Below are 20,023 nucleotides of genomic sequence, written 5' to 3'. Positions count from 1 at the left end.
ACCATAGAAGAGCAATGTCATGCTAAACGCATCAATTTTGACAATAAAGAGAGGACAATTAATTATTAATAAAACTGAGTCAGAAGCTGTCATTCTATCATTTTTTTTGTCTTTCTCTTGTTTTGTATATATTCCTCTTGACTGTATATATATTTTTCTGTTTCCTATTTATTCTTTATGTCTTTAGTATTCATATTTTTTACTCAAGCACAGTTGGCCTGGAGCACCCATAATTTTGTTGTACATGTACAATAACCATAAAGGGCTTTTCTGTTCTATTCCAAAATTCATCTCTATGACCCCATGTTCGTTTCTACACATGTGGTACAATGGATATTAATAATCATTCTTAACTAGTATTCAGACGTGTCAGATGTATTAGGTAACTTGGCGATTCTAGATGGGCTGTAGGTGTGAAAGTCAATGGCTCTCTGTCGCTCTATGTCAGCCAGACCAAGATACTCAATATGGTGAAAACATTTTTCGGTCGAATTCCTACTAATATTTCATCCATACTAATATTTTTTTTGATTGCATGCACTTTTATTCCACCTATTTTCAGGCTGCACCTTCACCAAGGATCAATTAAATAAGAGTAGCTGCTATCACGCTGAATCTTACTGATGCTGTTATAAAGGATTTACCTCTTTCTTCGACTAAATTAATAAATAATCAAAAAATAACAATACAATGCATGGAAATATATTTTTCATGACTTATTTAAATACATTGTTACTCTTTAAACCATTAAATATAATTAACTATGAAGTAATACATCAAATAGGTCTACGATCAAATATTACGATTAAACACTGGTGAAAATCAAGAAAAGACAACCTTCATTTCAAAAGTATTATTCAGTTTTATTTCAGGATATCAATAATAATTCAATTTCAGCCAAAATAATAAATAATCTGGTAATAACATAAAAACATTAATTTTCTCTTTGTACCTTAAATTTAAGGCTTTCGTCTGATTTCTTGTGCCCTCCGATGAGTTGCAGGCGTGTGCGGCAGCCAGCCAATAATATCATCGGAAAATAAACCCATAACGAACCACTGGCTCGGTGAATTTAACCACGTGCCAACTGACGTCACCTGATTTCTGCAAATAATTTTCCAGACCACGCCCACACAAACGAAGTCCTTTAGAGTGCTTATTAATATTCATTATGTTAGACACTTTTGAACGCAAATAAATGCGGCATCCACGGGGATGAACTAATTGAAAGTAAAAATAAAAGTACAAGAATATATAATGGCTAAGCAGACCATCTGAAACCAGGACAAATATAGTTTTATTATCTCTCTTGCAGACAGAGAAAACAACATTCATATGTAAAAATAATAATTAGTTTCTCTTTGGCCATATTTCTCTCCACTAACAAAACATGTAATGTCTTTTAAAATCTTTAATTATCATCACAACAGTAGAATAGACAATATTCTTTGTAACTCTGGCCACAGGATCCTGTGCACTTTTTTATTTATTTATTTTTATCTTTTTTAAGCTCCCATTGGTTCTAAAATTCATTCACATGTGCAGACTTTCCTTAAATTAGATTTCCTGCATCTGTACCACAGTGCCTTCTTAGTGTCATAAAACATAACTGCATTTGCTTTTGGGCTTCAAAGAAGCATTATGGAAATCATGAGTGTAACGAGTCAATTGAAACTCAATACAACAAACTTTTAGTATTACCTTCTGTATTCTTGTAGTGTTGTAATAGAAATTAATTTGGCTTTGTAATATTGTTGACACAGTCAAACACACACACACACACACACAATGTGAAAGGGGGGGGGGGGAGCATAACTCTTCAAAGAAACCCAGAAGCCACGATCAGTTCGGTGGGACTGAAAACAATGTTGTTCCACCAATCTCTTGCACTTCTTTTGATAATTCAGGTACTGGATAGCTGCCTGCATATTACTTATGATAATAAAATAAGAAGTGTCATTTGGCTTGCTAAATGGCACCTCCACATATGGGCTATGTTTACTCCCAAATGAATTAAATACTTGTCACACACAATAGAAAAAAAATGTCACAAAAAACACACCTAAGGCAGCCTATTGGCCATCACTTCAGTAACATCCATCCCTTCAGTTTGGCCCTGTAAAATAGCTTTGGGACTGGAAACATTCTTTTTGGAAAATCAGATTTGTTTTCAGTCATTTCAGTATAGACCATTTGATCTGCTCCTTGGCTGACTGCAAAACCTGCAAAAGTAAAAAAAATGAAAGAAAATTATATAATAACAAAACATGAATGACAACTGCTTTATAAACAAACAGAAAATGCAACCTTTGTGTAGTATGCACATATATCATTTAATGTGTTTATTCTAACTTCTGATATGTATTTGGTTTAGGCATCAGAAATAGTTCGTTTTAGGAAAAGATTGGGTTTAGACTATAGTAACTTAGTTATAACACTGCTCGTTCTGTTGCTCTCATATATGTGTTACAGAAGTTTTTGAAACCTTAGCACAGTCCAGTATTACCCTTTACATTACAATATAATGTCAAAAAGTATCTTACCGTAGAATACAAGTCTGTTTAGTAAAGGTAGAGTGGTTCTAATGCTTTACATAACTGAGAACTCCTGCACAGTAAAGCATGGTGCTACAGTACGACTGTTTAAACACTAGAGGGCAGGCTGAGCTTATGCTCACAACCATGTGAAGTCATGCCACCATGTTAAAGCGCAACAAAATCGTAATACAAAACACATCTTTGTTCTACTGCCACTAAATAAATACAGTGGGTTAATGTTTTCAAAATCTACATGTTTCAACGGCTTGTTCTTGTATGTTCTTTACTGGTTTATCTTTTAACTGTTTTTCAGTCCTTAGAAGAGGTTAAATTACAGCAGTGAGAAATCGGCCAGCAGGTGGCGCACTAAGCTCAAATTTAAAGGCCCTTGATTCAGTATGGCATTTAAAGGCAGCCTAATGTGCAGCGTGTCTATTGTGTTGATCACGTAAAAACGTTAGATGCACGTTAGAGTCAAGATATACCGCAAGTTGTGTTTAGTCAATAGCATTGCATTGGTCAAGATCTACAAGCTGTCAAATTTCTATCATCATGTACAGGCAGCATAATTAGAAACTAATGGAAATGAGATGAGAATGTCAACCAAGGTATGAACGTTCATAGCTTATAATCTTTTCAAAAACTCTTTTAATTTGAGTAAATGGGGAAAACACACGAGTGGACATGATCTCTGAGTTTAGTATTCAGCTCTCCTCCATCTGTCCATCAATCAAGATAAATAATAAATGTGCATGCCAAATATTCTCGGCCAAAAAACTAACCGCAAGTTGCTCTCCGATGCATCAATCGGCGCATGAATGAATGTCAGATATAAAGCACTTTAGCAGAAAAAGCATTAAAATGCTTGTATGAATGGGTGAATGAGGCAAGTTGTAGAAAAGCACTATATAAGAACCAGTCCATTTACCATGTGACTAAAACTTTGGAAATATGTGAGGTCAGGCATTGTCTGTTATAGCTCAAAACATAATTGTAATTGCTCAGTAAGCAATTGATACGTCAACTAGAGAATCTCCTCTTCTGCCACTAATGGTTATCCTCCTTTTCTTCATTGTGGTGTGTCAGTTATAGAGCATTAGCTTTTTTGGGGGTGACATTATTAAATGCCTTTATGTCCTTCCAGTGCCTCTAAAACAGCTCCGACCCACTGAAGGATTGACTTTACAATTAAAACTGCCTTGAAAAGACTGTTGTTGCAAATTGGTGCTATATAAATAAAACTGAACTGAATTACACTGCATTTGTGTATGCATGTGATGCCTTCATGTTTGTGTGTATAGCTTTGGCAATGATATTCACAGAGTCTGTTTGCTTGTGTATTACCTGAGCCACGCTTTGTTCAGTTAATGGGTTCTCATCCGCCTGTAATCAAAATGACATGAAAAAAAGTCAAATACTTAACACACACACACACACACACACACACACACACACACACACACACACACACACACACACACACACAGTGCATTAGATCTGTGGAACAAAGAATAGCACACTATAACCCAGTGACATTCAAACAGTGCTAGTTAACAGTTCAACCAGTCACAATTCATAGTGGAGCTTGTAGCCATGCTTGTGGTGTAGCTTCAGGGCAAGCACCGTCTGGTATACAATCATTCACTTTAATTATCTGATTGACACAGTTCCCAGAGAATAACTCTTTTCACTTGGATGACGTCTTCAGTGTTACTCTAGCGCCACCAGCAGGTCATAGTTATCAAGTATAGAAAAATAACATGTTAGTCCACATGCTCTCCCACCATGCATTTACCTTTTCTGTTTTGCCCATTCCTCCTTCCTCCCTTCACTGAGTCTTACTCCTTCTCATCCATTCATTCTTACTCTCTCACTCACTCACTCTTTCTCTCTCTCCACGTCACTATCTTTCACATTGGCCTTCTTCCTCTCTCACCCTCGGTCTGTCTGTCTGTCTACAGCAGCTGGCTCCTGTCTGTTTGTGCCTCTAGGTTACCGGTGATGTAATCAAAGAGGACGAAGCCATAGGCTGGCTCTGACATTAGCTGACACCAATCAGAAGAAGAGAGAGAGGGAGAAGGACAGGAAGAAAAGTAAAACAGGGAAGAGAAGGCAAGAAGCAAGTCAAAAAAGCTAAAGGGAGCTACAGCAAATCTTGATGTAGCCGTTCTAATCAGACCAAACACCTGCATTGATTTGTATTTCTACAATCTAACACACTTGTTTTCTGTTTGAATTTCCAATGGTTATACTGATACAATAGGTTTTGGGGAATAACTGACAGAAATCTTACCCTGTAGTTGACTTTCTGTAGGACCTGCTGTGGATCACTCTCCAGAATCACCCTGGCAACAGGAAAAACAACCAATAAGGGTAGAGTTCTGTATAAGCAGGACTGGGATTGCTTATGGGATCATGGCATTTTACATACTAAACATTTTTTTATTTTAATAATAGAAATACCTATCATCATTTTGCCTATAAATATCAGGCAAAATGATCAAAAGGAACTCATATTGACTATTCTAGTTGGATAAACTTTTCTTTCTCTCACCCCCCATCAATGATTTCATCCACAACAAGAAACACTCCTTCCATGTTTTCCAATAAACACCTCCGCTCCACATTTTTCCTGCAGGATAAATAAAAAAATTACACGCGTCATTAGACACGTTACTTAGGATCTCATATGATCATCATCATTTTAAGTTAAAGTTTTTATTCCTCTAACTTAAGTAACTTAAAGTATTCACATTTCTGGCTTTTTAAAAACCCATAATTGCTTTATTTTTATTTTTTGCCCTCACAATAGCTCAATCTCTCCTTAGTCTCAGTTACTCACACACTGCATTACTATTGCATTGGTTCCCATAGTAACCATACCCATCATTGTTTGACTAATGTTGCAATAAACAGTGAGGGACTCTGATATGAGCTTTAACAGGTTAAAATGAAAAAGGAGTACTATTTGTCATTTAGTTTAATTTATTTATTAAATATAATTATTTATATTTCACATTATTTATTATAACACTTTGATGCTACTGAGGCTACATGGAGGACAAAAGCTCTAATTCATTTGCATGAAGAAAAGTCTGAAAAAGAAGATTGTGAATTTCTCTATTTGGGCTCTGATTACCTCTGTATTGTTCTAAACATCATTACAAAATATCAATGAAACCACTCACTTATGCAGTTTTTGTTTTTTCTTGAAAACAAAAAACTTTTTTTTGAAGACGGTACCTGAGGATGTGACTGGTGGAGTCAAACAGGCAGTTAAGTACTGACATCAGCATGAGCTACCAAGAAAAAGAAAAGTCAGTATATGAGATACAAAGATATAAATCAATGCAAATTGATGTTAAAGCAGAATCAATTAGATTTCATGGCCTAAATAAGCTAAATATTGCACATTCAACATATACCAGCTTAGCAAAGTATATAGGTCAGAGGTGTCGAACTCCAGGCCTCGAGGGCCGGTGTCCTGCAGGTTTTAGATCTCAATCTGGGTCAACACACCTGAATCAAATGATTAGTTCATTATCAGGCTTCTGGAAAACTTCAAGACATGTTGAGGAGGTCATTTAGCCATTTAACCTGCAGGATACCGGCCCTCGAGCCCTGGATTTCGACACCTGTGATATCGGTGAATATGCTGCTCATGAGAAGTGTTCTTTTATTAATCATTATAGGTTTAAAACTTTCCAACCAAGCTGTAACCCAAAATAATCTCCACACAACTGCAACATATAGAACAATCCCTGAAAATAGCTTTAAAAAATCCATAAATCCCACAGGCTGTACAAATGAAAGAGACTGTAGCTAACTGAACCTTTATGGTAAATGTTACTGCCCTGAAGCACCTCAATTTGAAGAGCAATTACTAGACTAATTAAGTAGATTTCATGGAGTATCTTATTTTTCCTTGAAAATAATCTTTAGCATTTTACAATAGAAATCATTATTATGTGAAGGTATCGCCAAGTTTTCAATTGTAGTGTATAAACACACAACTTTTTCCAGGTTTTTTTCCGTCTTTACTTTTTTTTTTTTGCATTGCACCAAAGAGTATTTATAGAAACACATAAATATTATATTTATGTATTTCTATAATACATAATACAATAAAATATATTGTATTTTGTCTACAATATATTGTAGACAAAATACAATATATTTTATAGTATTATTTTATATTATATAGTAATATTAATATAATATAATATTAATATAATATAATATATAATATAATATATAATATAATATTAATATATATGTAATATTATAATATGTATAATATAATATAATATTTTATAGTCTTCTAGAAATTTGGACAATTGACTTCATTTGATTAACTTTAAGGAGTATTTTACTTCTAACACTGAATTATTAAAGTTCAAATAACCCCCAACAACGTTCTAACAGAGCAAAGAAAACCCCAGCACTGTCTTTGTTTCTTATATTCCTAAAATGTTCATTCTTACTTTGGCTCAGTGTCCAGTGGACATGCTGACCTATTCAAGGTTTTTTGTTTTTTGCTTTCTTTGCCTGTTTGTCTTAATGTCAGTGAAACATTAATCTGACTCTGAGAATGCTGCATAAGAAATGCAACCTTTCTGTGACACCAGAGCAGGCAACTGAATTTAGAAACAACAAGTAATTACCTTTAAACTGTCTTGTGTGCCTACAGCTGAGAATTCCATAAAAAAATATTGATATGAGCCTAACTCTTGTTAAGAGGTTACTACTGTAACTTATGTGATTTGTGTGAAAAATAATATTGGATGAATTTGTTGTTTAAGAGCTGAGAAGAAACAAGAAACCGTCTGGTGACATGGAACACATGCCATTCTGCCTTCAGAATACAAAGCAGAATAAAATTTAAAAAAATAAATAAAAAAATAAATAAAAAAATAAAAGCACGCTTATGTGAGTAAACATTTGAACAAAAATGACTGAGCTCCTTTTAAAACATATGCAGATAAACTTGACGTAACATATTCACAATGAATTTTAATTTTATTACTGCAGATGTACTTTATTGGCAGACAAAATTTAATTCACCTCATTTTCCTGAGCACTTCCCACAACGTAGAAGAAAAGATCTATACTGCTCTTGTACACGATGGTCATGCCTTCCAGAAAAGCTATTTCATCTAGATAGAGAATGAGACGTGACAGGGTTAGCATAAGCATGACTTTATTAATTTGCTTCTATATAGAAGTGTAAAATAAAGTTTATTCAGTGACACAACTGCCAAATATATAGTGACAGGCAAGCAAAGGGGTGAGAGGGAAAGAAGGCAGAGACGAGTGACAGAAAAGCAATTAGACAGAAACTTGATATAAAGAGAGGAAGGAGATGAGTCGGAGAAACAAATGATACAAATGAATGTTGGGAAGGAGTGGAACTGATAGATAAAACATAAAAGGGGAGAAGAAAGACAAAGCAGAAGTGGAGAAAATAAGGAATGAAGATTAGGACAAAAGGAGAGATAATGGCAACGTGTTAAAGAGGCCAGGGGTAGAGACTCAGGTATCAGTTGGGTGAAACTTGGAATCCTACAAAAAAGCTTATGGGTAGGTCAGGTTTTTCATCCAAATGAATGAAAACCCAAAAGTTTTACAAGGGTAATACCAACTACAGCGTTCTGCCACAAATAATGGTCTAGCATGGTTTGGCGGGTGGAAACCAGGTCAATGTAAAAAGTGATTTAGGTTACAAGTGACAAGAGAGTGTGTAACAGTCTGGACACTGGAGACGTCTGTGAACATTCAGCACAATACAAAGGGAGGGAGCGACGGGTGGGGGTGGGGGCGCATGCATCACACACCAGAACAGATCTACATAAAACAGAAGAGAGTGGAACTTACTGTCTGCTTTGTGTGTCTTGTTAAAAACATTCCTTTCAAAGGTTTTCTGCTCCTTCATGGAGGGGTAAAGCTCTGGGTCATAGTACTAAAACAGGAACTTTTATGAGTGACTCAGTTTACTTACATAGTGCGTTGCTAATAAATTCTAAACTTGATAGTTAAACTTTACCAGTTAGTATTTACTGTTACAAACAATGAAATCAACTCAATCAAATGCACCCCTAACCCACACAAACATATCAGCGGCATCCTTTGCACTCACTGTTAGTTACTTTAATCAAGTTGAAGCTGAGAAATCTTTTCTCAGGTTTATCTACTTCGGCCATAGCCACTTATTATTTCTGACTGTAGGTAGACGACTCAGCTGGTGATAATCAGGGCAGTCGTTATTTGTGAATCAGTCACTGAAAACTCAGATTTTGTTTTGTTTGGAAATTTCCAAGCTAGTTGGTAAGCTAACTGACTGGTTTCATATTTACTCTACAGACATCGCTTGTCCTATTTTCTGTCTTCGCTTTTCATTCACCCCCCCCCCCCCACACACACACACACACACAGCAGGTGACTGTCTCTCACTGATCCTGGTCCTGATTGAGGTGCTTTGAAGAAAGGACGTTCTTCTACCCTACTCTCACTAAGTGCTGCTCTTAATCATCAGAGGTCTCTTTCTAATATTGTACAGCAATAATTATTTGGAACAGTTCTGAAATAAACATTGCAGATGTATAAGACAACAATAAGGCTGATCAAGGCACATCTTAACAAATATATTAATGTGTTCCTCAAAATACTGTTTACATTTTCTACAAGAAAAAAGTACAAAAAATTCAGATACAGGGCTTTGAAGTAAATTTAAATTACCCTCAGTAGTAAATGGTTATTGTTTATTGTGCAATGTAAATTTCATGTTTAAGTCATATAAAACTTATGTCCCATATTGTGACTTATTCATGAAAGTACTCCCTTTCATATTTTTGTCATACAAAACAAAGTTTATATTAAAGTGCTTCCATTTTTTCCCTTGTGTAAAGACCACATTGAACTCACCTTTGACAAAAGTCTGTTTCCATCATTGTCGAGAATAAAAACTGCTTTAACTGTGTAGAGGGACGGTTCCTGCAGCGATAAACAGAAAGAACATTGAAAATATTTTAGCTTCGCTGAGTCATCTTGGGGAAACATCTTGAACATAATAGCATAGCTTCAGTCACATCTGTTCCTCTCATACCTGGATAACACTTAAAAGAGCATTGCAGCAGCAGCCTCTTTTAAATACTCTCTCATCTACTTACACACACTGAAGCTGCCCAGTCCAACCAGTTTCTACAATTTATGCTGCAGTTTATTCAGTGTTTTAATCTTTGTTGTTTATCCTGGTTTGTTTTACAGTTTTCCAGTTCTGGGAATTATCACATATTTCTACTTAATACATTTTCCATTCTCCTGCATCCACATCTAGACAGCTATCTGTCCATCCCTGCGATGATTTTTCAGACCCGGGACAAAGTTCTGTTATGCACTGACTAGCACAGATTCACAGTCAGAGTGTATCACAGAACTTAGACCAGACACTTAGCTCATCCAAAGTCCAGTATTCCAGGCTCACATAACCAGAGTCCTAAAGCTGTAGATGGCTCAGTCTATCCTTCATTTGATCAAACGTGTTTCTTGTTATGTTGATGCTGACTGAACTTTAAGTGATGAGTAAACATACACGGACATACTCCAACATACTGTAGTTATAGCATATAGCATTTGTAGGTAAACACTACATAACCAATGACAAGTACTGCAAGTCTTTTACTTTAATTTGTCATGCAACGAGGTCATTCTTAATACTATTTTTTACTCCTTTCTTTTCCTTTCTCCATACACCCTGGAAGCAGGTGAAGATGCAGCAGAAATACCTACTCTTAACAACATTCTGATTAGCAAAGTGCACGTGAGGTGTATGCTGACAACTGACTGAAGGAAAGCTAGCAGCTAGCTCAAGTCACAAGGCAAGGCCATAAAAATAAAGACTATTATTTGCTACCAAGTGCAGAAGGAGTTCTCAATATTTTTCCAGGAAACCAGAAACTCTAAAGTATAAAAAGAATATCTCTGATCATGGAGTGTAGGTTATGTCAACCTATAGCCCAATACATATTATATTAAAAAATGTTACATCAAATAGTTTTCATTGGGTCTTCAGAACATGTTTTAGCCGGTAAAGATGCCACTGAATTATGAATTAGTTACTAGGAGACAAATGTACCACTGTCCAATTAAACAAATATGAGTTTCAGGCATGAGAACAGATCCTATATGCTTATGTCTCTGTTCTTAGCTAGTTTGCTAATGGCTACAAGCACGAGTACATTCAGCAGTCACCTAGTTAGTAAGTTTTATTAAGTGCTGAAGGGTCCAGGTGCAATATGTCAGCCATTATTAAGTATTGTGCAGTCTATGTTTAGATAAACAGCAAACTTAAACTCATTAACAGATATCAAGCTGAAGAATCATATTTTGGAAAGAGATTTGAATACTGAAACTTCTGGTGCAATCTGCCTCTGACCCTGTCTTTCATATCCACATTGCATAACATTATGATCACTGACTGGTGATATGAATAACACTGATTAACTCTTCATCATGGCCTCTGTTCCACCAGAGAGTCTGGCAAGGGCCAAATTGTGGTGGCTAGATGACTGTCAGAGCATCTCCAATACTGCAGCTCTTTCTTGGATGTTCCCAGTGTATAGTTTTCAATATGTATCAAAAGTAGGGATGGGTATCGAAAACCGGTTCTTGTTGAGAACCGGTTCCCACTGTTTCAATTCCTTGGAATTGTTTGCCATTTTTGCAAACGATTCCCTTATCGATTCCAGTCGCCCCGAATGACGTCACCACGTTGCGGAGCGTCATTTACCTGGCAGGAAACGGCGCCTAAGAGGCTTAAACGCTCAAAAGTTTGGTTATACTTTATGAGAACGGATGACAACAGGGCAACTTGCAATACTTGCAAAGTAGATATTTCATTTGAGGGAGGAAACACTGCGAATATGCAAAAGCATTTGCTCACAAAACACGCGATGACCTTAAATGAATGTCGTGATTTTAATTCCGCTCCGGACTCGTGAATCTCAACCCAGCAGCAGCGGTAACGTTTGCACGTCTTCTCCCGTTAATGCGGCAGGTAAATAATCAACTAACAGTGCATATTATGTTAGCGCGATCCGCCTTATTACAAAACCTGCTATTACTGTGCATTTAGTGACCATGATGAGACAGAGTCTGGCTGGCTCAGATGCTGGCAGTTCTCGCTGCAGTCTACCGGTAGCGTCTCCTTTCAGGCCAGGATAGACGAATGTGACTAAGTTTGAGCAGTGACTAAGTTTGTGGTAAAAGGCTTGCACCCATTTGCCACAGCAGATGCCCCGATTTTCGGTAAGTGAATGTATTTAATTGTAGGCAGGGACATTACTGGATATTCTTGTGTAATTGCTACAGAATAATTTATGTTATACTTTGTTATTCCTACAGAAGAATATTTATTTTATTATTTTACAGTTTTTTTTCCCCGGGGACCCTGTGACACCCCATTGAAGAGCCATAGGCTGGATCTCTTAAGATCTCACTGTTGGGTTTGTAAGGCCATGCTACTCCTAAATTTCTATCTTGTTCAAAGGGAAGATATAAAACAAAGTTCTAAGCTAATTGACTTTAGTGGTCTCCTTTTTTTAAAAAGAATCAATAAGAGAATTGATAAAGAATCGAATCGTTAAACAGAATCGAAAATGGAATCGGAATCGTGAAAATCTTATCAATACCCATCCCTAATCAAAAGTGGTCCAAGGAAGGAACAGTGGTGAACCAACGTCATGGGTGGCCAAGGCTCATTGATGCACATGGGGAATGAAGGCTGGTCTGTGTGGTCGGATTCAAGAGACAAGCTGTTGTAGCTCAAACTGCTGAAAAATGTAATGCAGATTCCGATAGAAAGGTTTCAGAATACACAGTTGGAGCATCATGGCCGCAGAACACTCAGGATGCCATGCTGACCCCTATTCACCGTGGAATGTGGCAACAATTGGAATGTGAATATCAGAATTGGACCTTTGAGCGATGGATGAAGGTAGCTTGGTCTGCCAAATCTTTGAATTTTTTTCACATCAAGTGGATGGCATGTATGTCACTTACCTGAAGAACACCTGGAACCAAGATGCACTATGGGAAGAAGACAAGCTGGCAAAGGCAGTGTGATGCTTTGTTCAATGTTCTATTGGGTTCTGCCATTCATGTGGATGTTACTTTGACAAATACTGTCTCCCTAAGTATCCGGTCTTTAAGTGATGACGTATCAACCCTGCTTCTGGGTCCAAACTACTCTGCGTTTATTAAGGCTGTTGTGTTTTTAACATGTTTTAATGTTTTGTATCTTGTTCTATTTAATCTGAACAAGCCCCTAAAAAAAGGCAGTGATCACTGTCAGCCTCTGTTTTTATTACCACTATACATTTTAAAGCTCAGTTTTTAAAACCTTATGATGTAACTACAGCCCAGCCCATGCAACAGTAAATTAATGACTAACCTCGTATTGTGGATGGGTTATCTCAGTTCTCCTGACTGAAGTTTGGTCCATTTACAGCATCTTGCCATGCGATTGCATGGTAGGAACACAATTTGCAAAATAAAGGATATTTTTAGCTGATGCTGTAATAAAGGAAATGCTAAATGTGGCTCATTTTAAAGTCAAACATTGATTTTAATTTAAAAAATGAACTGTACTTTATCAATGACCTCTTTGCTGTTTGGTACGGAGCCCCTCTGATGACATGGTCCAAAATATAAATAAATTGTGGCCACAAAATACTACTTCGTGCCCTTGAAATAGTATAACGTGCCCACGAAATACTTATTTGTGGCCACAAAATACTATTTCGAGGGCACGAAATAGGTATAACGCACGCACGAAATGCTAATTTGTGGGCACGAATTGAGTATAACGTGGCAACGAATTATGCGTTTGTGGCAACAAAATAGATAACGTGCGCACATCATATTGATACAATTCCTGGACAGCTGTGTAGAGACATAAGCATAAGAGTAGGCTAAACCTATACACCATGGACAGAGACAGTATGATTGAGTTTTATTTTAGGCTGGGAATGAGCTACAAATGCATTTTGAAAATCCTGGCATTGCAAGGAACCATTATTACGGAGAGACATTTAAACAGGATATTAAGATAAGATAACCTTTATTAGTCCCACACGTGGGAAATTTGTTTTGTCACAGCAGGAAGTGGACAGTGCAAAAGTTATATAGCAATTATTATTATTGAGAGCCCAGTTGCTTTACAGACGTAAGTACGACCTGGACGCCGGGATAGATTTTATTGCCAACCAACTGCAAGGGCCTGGGAAGGATCACGGTTATCGGTCAAGTGTTTTGTGCCCACAAATTAGCATTTCGTGCGCACGTTATACCCATTTTGTGCCCACGAAATAGTATTTTGTGGCCACAATTTATTTATTTTTTGGACCATGTCATCAGAGGGGCTCCGTAGTTTGGTGATCTATTATGTTTCTTTTTTGCTGAAGGGTTGTCGGATGTTCAATACTGATTATAAATTTTACCCCTGTGGCTGATACTTTTATTGTCCTCTTAATTTAATTGTTCTGGTACACTGTTATAATGTTAAACTTTTGAAAATATTTTGTGGCTCATCTACACCTTTTGGACTACAATGTCAGTCTCAAATCTCTGAGATCAGTTTTGAGCTGCAAAACTTGCGTTTTGTGTGGAAGCACAGTTAGCATGAACAAATAAACGGGGTTTAGTGATTTATCATTGTAATAGATTAGTCTCCTCTTGCTAACCACCTTGGCCAACATGTTGAGAAGATAACATGAGTTATTAATAACTCCTTTAGTACATTGACAAGCAAAGCTCTAATGATGATGGAGATGGAGAAGCAACAGCAGCTCTCACCATGTCTGGGCCAGTAAATTGGGCTAGCTAACCAAGTACAGACTTAGCTGGTTTAGCATCTATGTGAAATGAATTTGTTGGCTGAATATTTCACTTGACCTTTTTTTTAATTAATATTTTTAATCCCCTGTGTAGATATTGAGAGTTAACCATGTCCCCCAGTGTTTTAAATGTGCAACTTATAGTGGGGGTTTTTTTCTGAAGGATCAGTTGTTTTAAATGACTCCACTTAATAACAGTGATCCAAAAGAAAAGAACCAGAAAAGGCCAGATTAAAAACAGATCATGTAAATGTAACTTTAATTTCACAGACATGCAATAGTAAATAGGGGGTGTAACCCTATTATTAAGATGCAAATGCATGAGAAAGGAGCAAGACACATACAAGCAAGAAGGGGCAGAGATGAAACCAGGGAGGCAGGAAAAAGAAAGAATGAGTCTGAGAAAGACGCATAATCAAAAATCTCAACGGAAGTGAAAGAGCAAGATGGTGAGAAGAAGTAAGAGAAAAGTAAAAGAATTACTCAGATAATTTACATTAGCTAGACGTAAATCAAATTATACAGCTGGCATTGTAAGAATCATACGCTGACGATGCAGTTCTGAGTATTATCAGAATAATGTACTTATATTACTTTATTTAGGATGTCAATTTAGAATTGTAGTTACAGTTACATTTATCCAAAAGTATTTGGATAAATATCCATCAGTGCATGGATGGGGATGCAGTAGGCCAACATCTATACCAGTAACATTTGGGCAGTAACCAGTGGCATCTGTAGTATTTTAAAGAGTTGCATTTTTACATGACCTACCTTATACACGAGATACATGTTTTTATATTTGACTTTTGCTATTACTTTTCCATTGCTCACTTTTAGTTGTAAATCAGCCAGTTAATTGTAGAAGATTCTTACTTTAAACATCAATATCAATATAAACCACGATCTCTGAACATTTAGCCAGTGGAAAATGGTTGTAACACAACTAAAAATAGTACACTGATATCAATAAACACATTATCCCTGCTTTCTGTCCTATATATGAATGTATTCCTCTTATAAACATGTAAGCAGCAATTTGGTGCTGTGGCTGTTCCATCCAATTTAGAGCTGAAAGAAAGGAATGGAAAATGTGAATCTTTCACTTAGATTAAGTTACTTTGTTGTAGTACACATGGTGATTACTTGAGTAGCAAAGCCACAATGTAAAAATACTCAACACTCACAGACTACTTACACAGAAACTACTGACTAGAAAAGTGTAAATAGATAAGTATATTGAAAGTAACAGCCCTTATATTATATGATATTCATTCATTATCAAGTAGATTTCTCCTGTTATAGATATTCGAGTTGGGGCTGTTGGGACAATAAAGGATTTTGTATGTAAAAAATGCCAAAGTTCTACAGTAACATGCAGTAAAATGCAAAGTTTCTTTAAAATACTTTAGTAAAATTACATAAGAAAGCTACTTTTTGCCTTTGCTGCATATTGTTCAACAATATATAACAAAGCAAAACATTGTGTAGGAGTATCACTAGTTTTGTATGCAAAATGATGCAATTTACGGTCCTTTATAAGGAAAACGATGATAAGCAGGCTAAGATCATACTTTTAAGAGCCGAGAAAGAGTAAACCAAGAAGAAAGAATTAGGACAGATAGAGGTATTCTGGAGAAGCACGGATGAGAGAGAAAGAGAAACTTACACTCACACACGCAGAGAGAGAGAGAGAGGGCGAGAGGGAGTGAATAAATGGTGCGCAGGGCAAAAGAGGAGCGAGCGAGCGAGAGAGAGAACAGTGGACGTGGCACCTGCTCTGGTCTACACGTCAGTCCACATATGCTCAACACACGCAGGCATTTAAATACGCAGACCGGCTTTAACCATACCGCTTGTTCCATTAAACACTACAGTGTCCGCTTTACACGCGTGATCCGTGCAGGAACCGAAGCTTTGCTTGATTACCGTGTAGCGCCATCCTGTTGCGCTCCACGCTGGACTCTGTGTGGATAAGTGTGTAACAGCTGTGGGTCAGCCGCTCCACGGTAATGGAATTTACTTCACAACGTAAGAAGTTGTCGCGCTGTCAGCACCATCAGCAATAATATTTGTACATATGACATACACATAGAAAGAAAAAGTGTGACTTTAGCTTCGTGACAGTTACCAGGCCTGCGTGTCCACAGTCAGCTCCAGTCCGAGTCCACTAGCATTAACTTAAAAATAAAAGCTGTTTCTGCTTTATGGACAATCTGCACCCAAGCCCCCCTCCCAGCCTCCCTCCCGCCTGTCTACCACCCCCCTTCTTGCCGAACACCTTAACTGCTATAGTGCAACAAATGTCCCGCACACTGCTAACCAAAATATATAAACCGCCGAGCACATTAATATCCCATCCACCTGGAAATGAAAGAACACTGGTTCCCGTTCTAGTTGGTGAAACGGCGGAGAGGCTCACCGGAGACGTGGAATCCATTGCTGCTGCTGCTGCCGTCGCTCCGCTCGCTCGGTGTGTTGACGTGGACAGCTCTGAGCTGTCACGCCGAGATCAGCGCTTTTATTTTTTTTCTTTCTCTTCTTTACGGAGCCGCCCGGGCGCGCTCACGCGCTCGCAGCAGCCAACCGAATAGAACCATAGGAGTGAAGCGCGATCCCGACGCTTCGCCCTCCTCCCACTTCTTGTCTGTCTGAGCCTTTCACGATAAAAGTCGAGATGCTCTTAAGGAGTCTACTCTGGATAAGAGCAGTTCATGTGCCACATGTAGCAGGCGGAAGTCAAACACACCACCCCGCACATGCTAGTTCGATCCACATCTACAGTAAAATCATTCCTTGATCCAGTTATTTACTGCAATACTTTTCCTAATCCTAGTGTGGTGATGTCACGAATATTCCACGGGGGGGGGGGGGGGGGATTGGTGGAAAGTATTTTTAGATCTTAACAAGTTAGATGTGGAAACTGTTCTTTGTGCATTTCTGCTATGATGTAGAAATATAATGACAGCTGACTGGTGAATTTGGAAAAGCAAACATTGTATTTTTACAGTGTAAGAAAATCACAGTCAAGGCTTTACATGTTCCGCTCTCCCTGTAAAATGAGAAAGATCACAAATAAAAACACTGTAAACCTTTTATAGAGGTAATTGGTTATTCTTTTGTGTTCTATTAGAAAAACGCATTCATTACTAAAATCAAATTCTTTGTTTGAATGATTCAGCTGAAATGTGAAGTGCACTGATCATGTTAAGTGGGGGTAGGTGATTATATTAAATACTGTCAAATCTATACGGTAGTCAAACCTCTCTCATATAGTGCTATGTACCCAGATCTTACCTGCAGAGACATCTCAACCTTAGGATCCTGCAGTGCATATAGCCATAGTCACTTCATTTGCATCCCACCAGCCTATACTGTTCACAAGCTCATGCCTTTGTTGTCACCACTGTGTTGCTGTCTCTTGTTTGATCCCCCATACTTTTGCAGATTTGGTCAAATAACCCCATGTAGGTTCTACATTTCTTTTTTTGTCAATGACATAAAAATGCAACAAGTGTTTGTTATTGTGGATTATGTAAGGACTGATTTTTACAGAAATCTGGTACTTTGTAACCTGCTGTATTTCTCCATAAAAGTAGCTATTATGTCTAGTAGCTGTGCTAATGTTGCTATCAATACCTGTATTGCAGAGATTCGAGGATTCAACCTCTAAATGCTCAAAATATGCATGATTTTCATTCCTGACACTTATCTGCACATTAGAATAAAAATAAATACAGAGCGTGAAGAATGAATATCCACACAGATTGTCAGTTGACCTGATATTGGCTGCTTCTGTGCTTGCCCCAAATATCTATTTTATGTTCTGTAGAAGACAAATGTCCTGTACATGACATTTTATGCAACTTTAACTTCCCAAATCTATCCCAGCTGACGTTGTTCACTCTGGACTGGCTTCCAGTCTGCTGCAGGAAAGTTTTGTTGTTTTATTTATTTATTTGTTTAAGATTCAATTAATCTGTGCATTATTCTTCATAACCAAGCAAAATAAAAAATTACTAACTAAAAGAAATAATGGTATGGAGCACAAAGTATAGCATTTGAATCAAGAATATAGTGATGCAGAAGTAGAGTAAGATACAGAAAAAATATATAGAAAAAGCACACTGAAACTGTACTTCAATAAAGTACTTTTTGGAAAAGTTACTACCACTAGTCCTATCCATGTTCTCATTCAACTGCATTGGGTAGTGGGGGTGGCAATGTCACTGTGGACAAGGTCTGGGTGCTGTCCAGTAAAGGAAATTTTCACTGGTAGAGAACATGGTGGGGAATGTGACTGTATCTAACTGAAGATGGTGAAGCAGCAACCCTGAGGTGATGAAGGCAGACCCATCATTTGAAGTAGTGGTCACACATTCTGTAGCCCTCCACTGCAACCCTAAGGAGATCCTGAGACAGCTGGAAGGAGCTAAGCAGGATGGACGGAGGACCATAAGAGGGTCGCAGAATACTCACAGCAGGATGTAATCTTAGACCTAAATCGGTCACTGGTGACCTGGTAGATGTGAAGAGGTTAAGCAAGCTGTACAATTAACGGCACCGCACAACACACTAAAATAAATAAATAGATATATAAAAAAAGTCCAAATTTGACACAAAAACAATCACATTTGATGAACATACAAAACAAAGGAAGAACAACCCAAAGAGCCATTTCAACAGTTATGTCTTAGTTTTTGCACATTGATACATGAATGTTTTAAATAAAAGGCGATTACTGGCACAGCACTTTGTCTGTTATGACTGGCTTTGAAGAATTACGAGCTTTTTTCGTGATGGCTTGCAGCACAATGCTTCCTTCAGAATGCCATGAAAAGAATAAAGATTATGCTCTCCTCCTCTGCATTTATCACGCTTTGTAAAGAGTGATAAATGCAAAGATATGAATTACTCCAACCATATCTCAAATTCATTTCTGGTCTAGAGTGATCAGTATGTATGAGCAAGGTATGTAAGTATACTGTTTCATATCCACCTCCCACAGAGGTCTCACTTTGTAAAATGTCATAGCTTGTGGTCAGTTTTTCAGCTGCCTCAGCCAGCAAATCTCACTATCAATGACAAAGGTCTGACAAAGGTCTCTCCTGGAAATTTAAAACAACAAAGAATAGAATATCTGTAAAATTGTTGTGGTTAATTTGTACTGGATCAAATTTGGTTTGATCCAGTGGGACTATTTATTTGGAAAGGTTTGAAAGAATTAGATGCTGGTTGAGAGATGAAACACTAGTATAAAATTAATTGTAACGGCATTAATGAAAGAGAGAAAATTGTGTTTTCAGATTAATGATGAGGCAGAACCATAAAGCGCTTTGAGGGCTCAGATATAGAAAAGCGCTGTATAAGAACCAGTCCATTTACCATTTACCATATTATTGTTGATATGTGGAACTATCTAAATCCTCTGTCCAAAAGGTATCATTCAAAGAAATCATAGGACGTATCCAGAGGTTTGTACCTTGAAGTCAAATAATTATCACTTGTTAGTATTTTTGAAGACAACACCTGGAGGGACAGAAACATTTTATTTTACGGTACATCTATTTCATAAGTTTAGTTTTACAAATTAAG

The 20,023-nt window shown here is 37.3% G+C and overlaps 1 protein-coding gene across 4 annotated transcripts; it reads right to left on the bottom strand.

Moving 5' to 3' along the window:
• Nucleotides 1–1,275: 1,275 nt before the first annotated feature.
• copz2 (COPI coat complex subunit zeta 2) lies at nucleotides 1,276–16,994 on the bottom strand. 4 transcript variants are annotated; one of them, XR_015128707.1, is made up of 10 exons: nucleotides 16,851–16,994; nucleotides 9,459–9,527; nucleotides 8,412–8,496; nucleotides 7,602–7,693; nucleotides 5,781–5,836; nucleotides 5,092–5,169; nucleotides 4,831–4,882; nucleotides 4,420–4,582; nucleotides 3,882–3,920; nucleotides 1,276–2,222 (listed from the first exon to the last, which is right to left on the bottom strand). XR_015128707.1 is itself a non-coding variant. In XM_086287851.1 (9 exons), exons 1-9 carry the CDS (start codon nucleotides 16,866–16,868, stop codon nucleotides 2,175–2,177), a joined length of 537 nt encoding a protein of 178 aa, XP_086143977.1. In that variant the 5' UTR covers nucleotides 16,869–16,992; the 3' UTR covers nucleotides 1,276–2,174. The 4 variants fall into 4 exon arrangements, 2 of the variants coding, with proteins under 2 accessions (XP_086143977.1, XP_086143976.1); XR_015128706.1 differs by having other exon boundaries at nucleotides 4,474–4,582; XM_086287851.1 differs by lacking the exon at nucleotides 4,420–4,582 and having other exon boundaries at nucleotides 16,851–16,992.
• Nucleotides 16,995–20,023: the final 3,029 nt, after the last annotated feature.

This window comes from Aulonocara sp. 'chitande type north' Nkhata Bay, linkage group LG4 (assembly GCF_057382095.1).
Source record: "Aulonocara sp. 'chitande type north' Nkhata Bay isolate Kocher_YH1m ecotype deep benthic linkage group LG4, A_spYH_male_GT1.1, whole genome shotgun sequence".
Classification (NCBI taxonomy): domain Eukaryota; kingdom Metazoa; phylum Chordata; class Actinopteri; order Cichliformes; family Cichlidae; genus Aulonocara; species Aulonocara sp. 'chitande type north' Nkhata Bay.
The sequence above is the reverse complement of the archived record's forward strand: the minus strand, read 5'-3'. Positions and strand labels throughout refer to the sequence as shown.

What these genes read in the sequence shown, in the direction of transcription:
- copz2 (XM_086287850.1), bottom strand. Translation starts at nt 9,602, where the DNA reads ATGTTCAAGATGTTTCCCCAAGATGACTCAGCGAAGCTAAAATATTTT. An exon ending in TCCACCAGTCACATCCTCAG is followed by an intron (nt 5,170 to 5,780) that starts GTACCGTCTTCA and finishes TTTATCCTGCAG; the next exon opens with GAAAAATGTGGAGCGGAGGT. An exon ending in GATGAAATCATTGATGGGGG is followed by an intron (nt 4,883 to 5,091) that starts GTGAGAGAAAGA and finishes TCCTGTTGCCAG; the next exon opens with GGTGATTCTGGAGAGTGATC.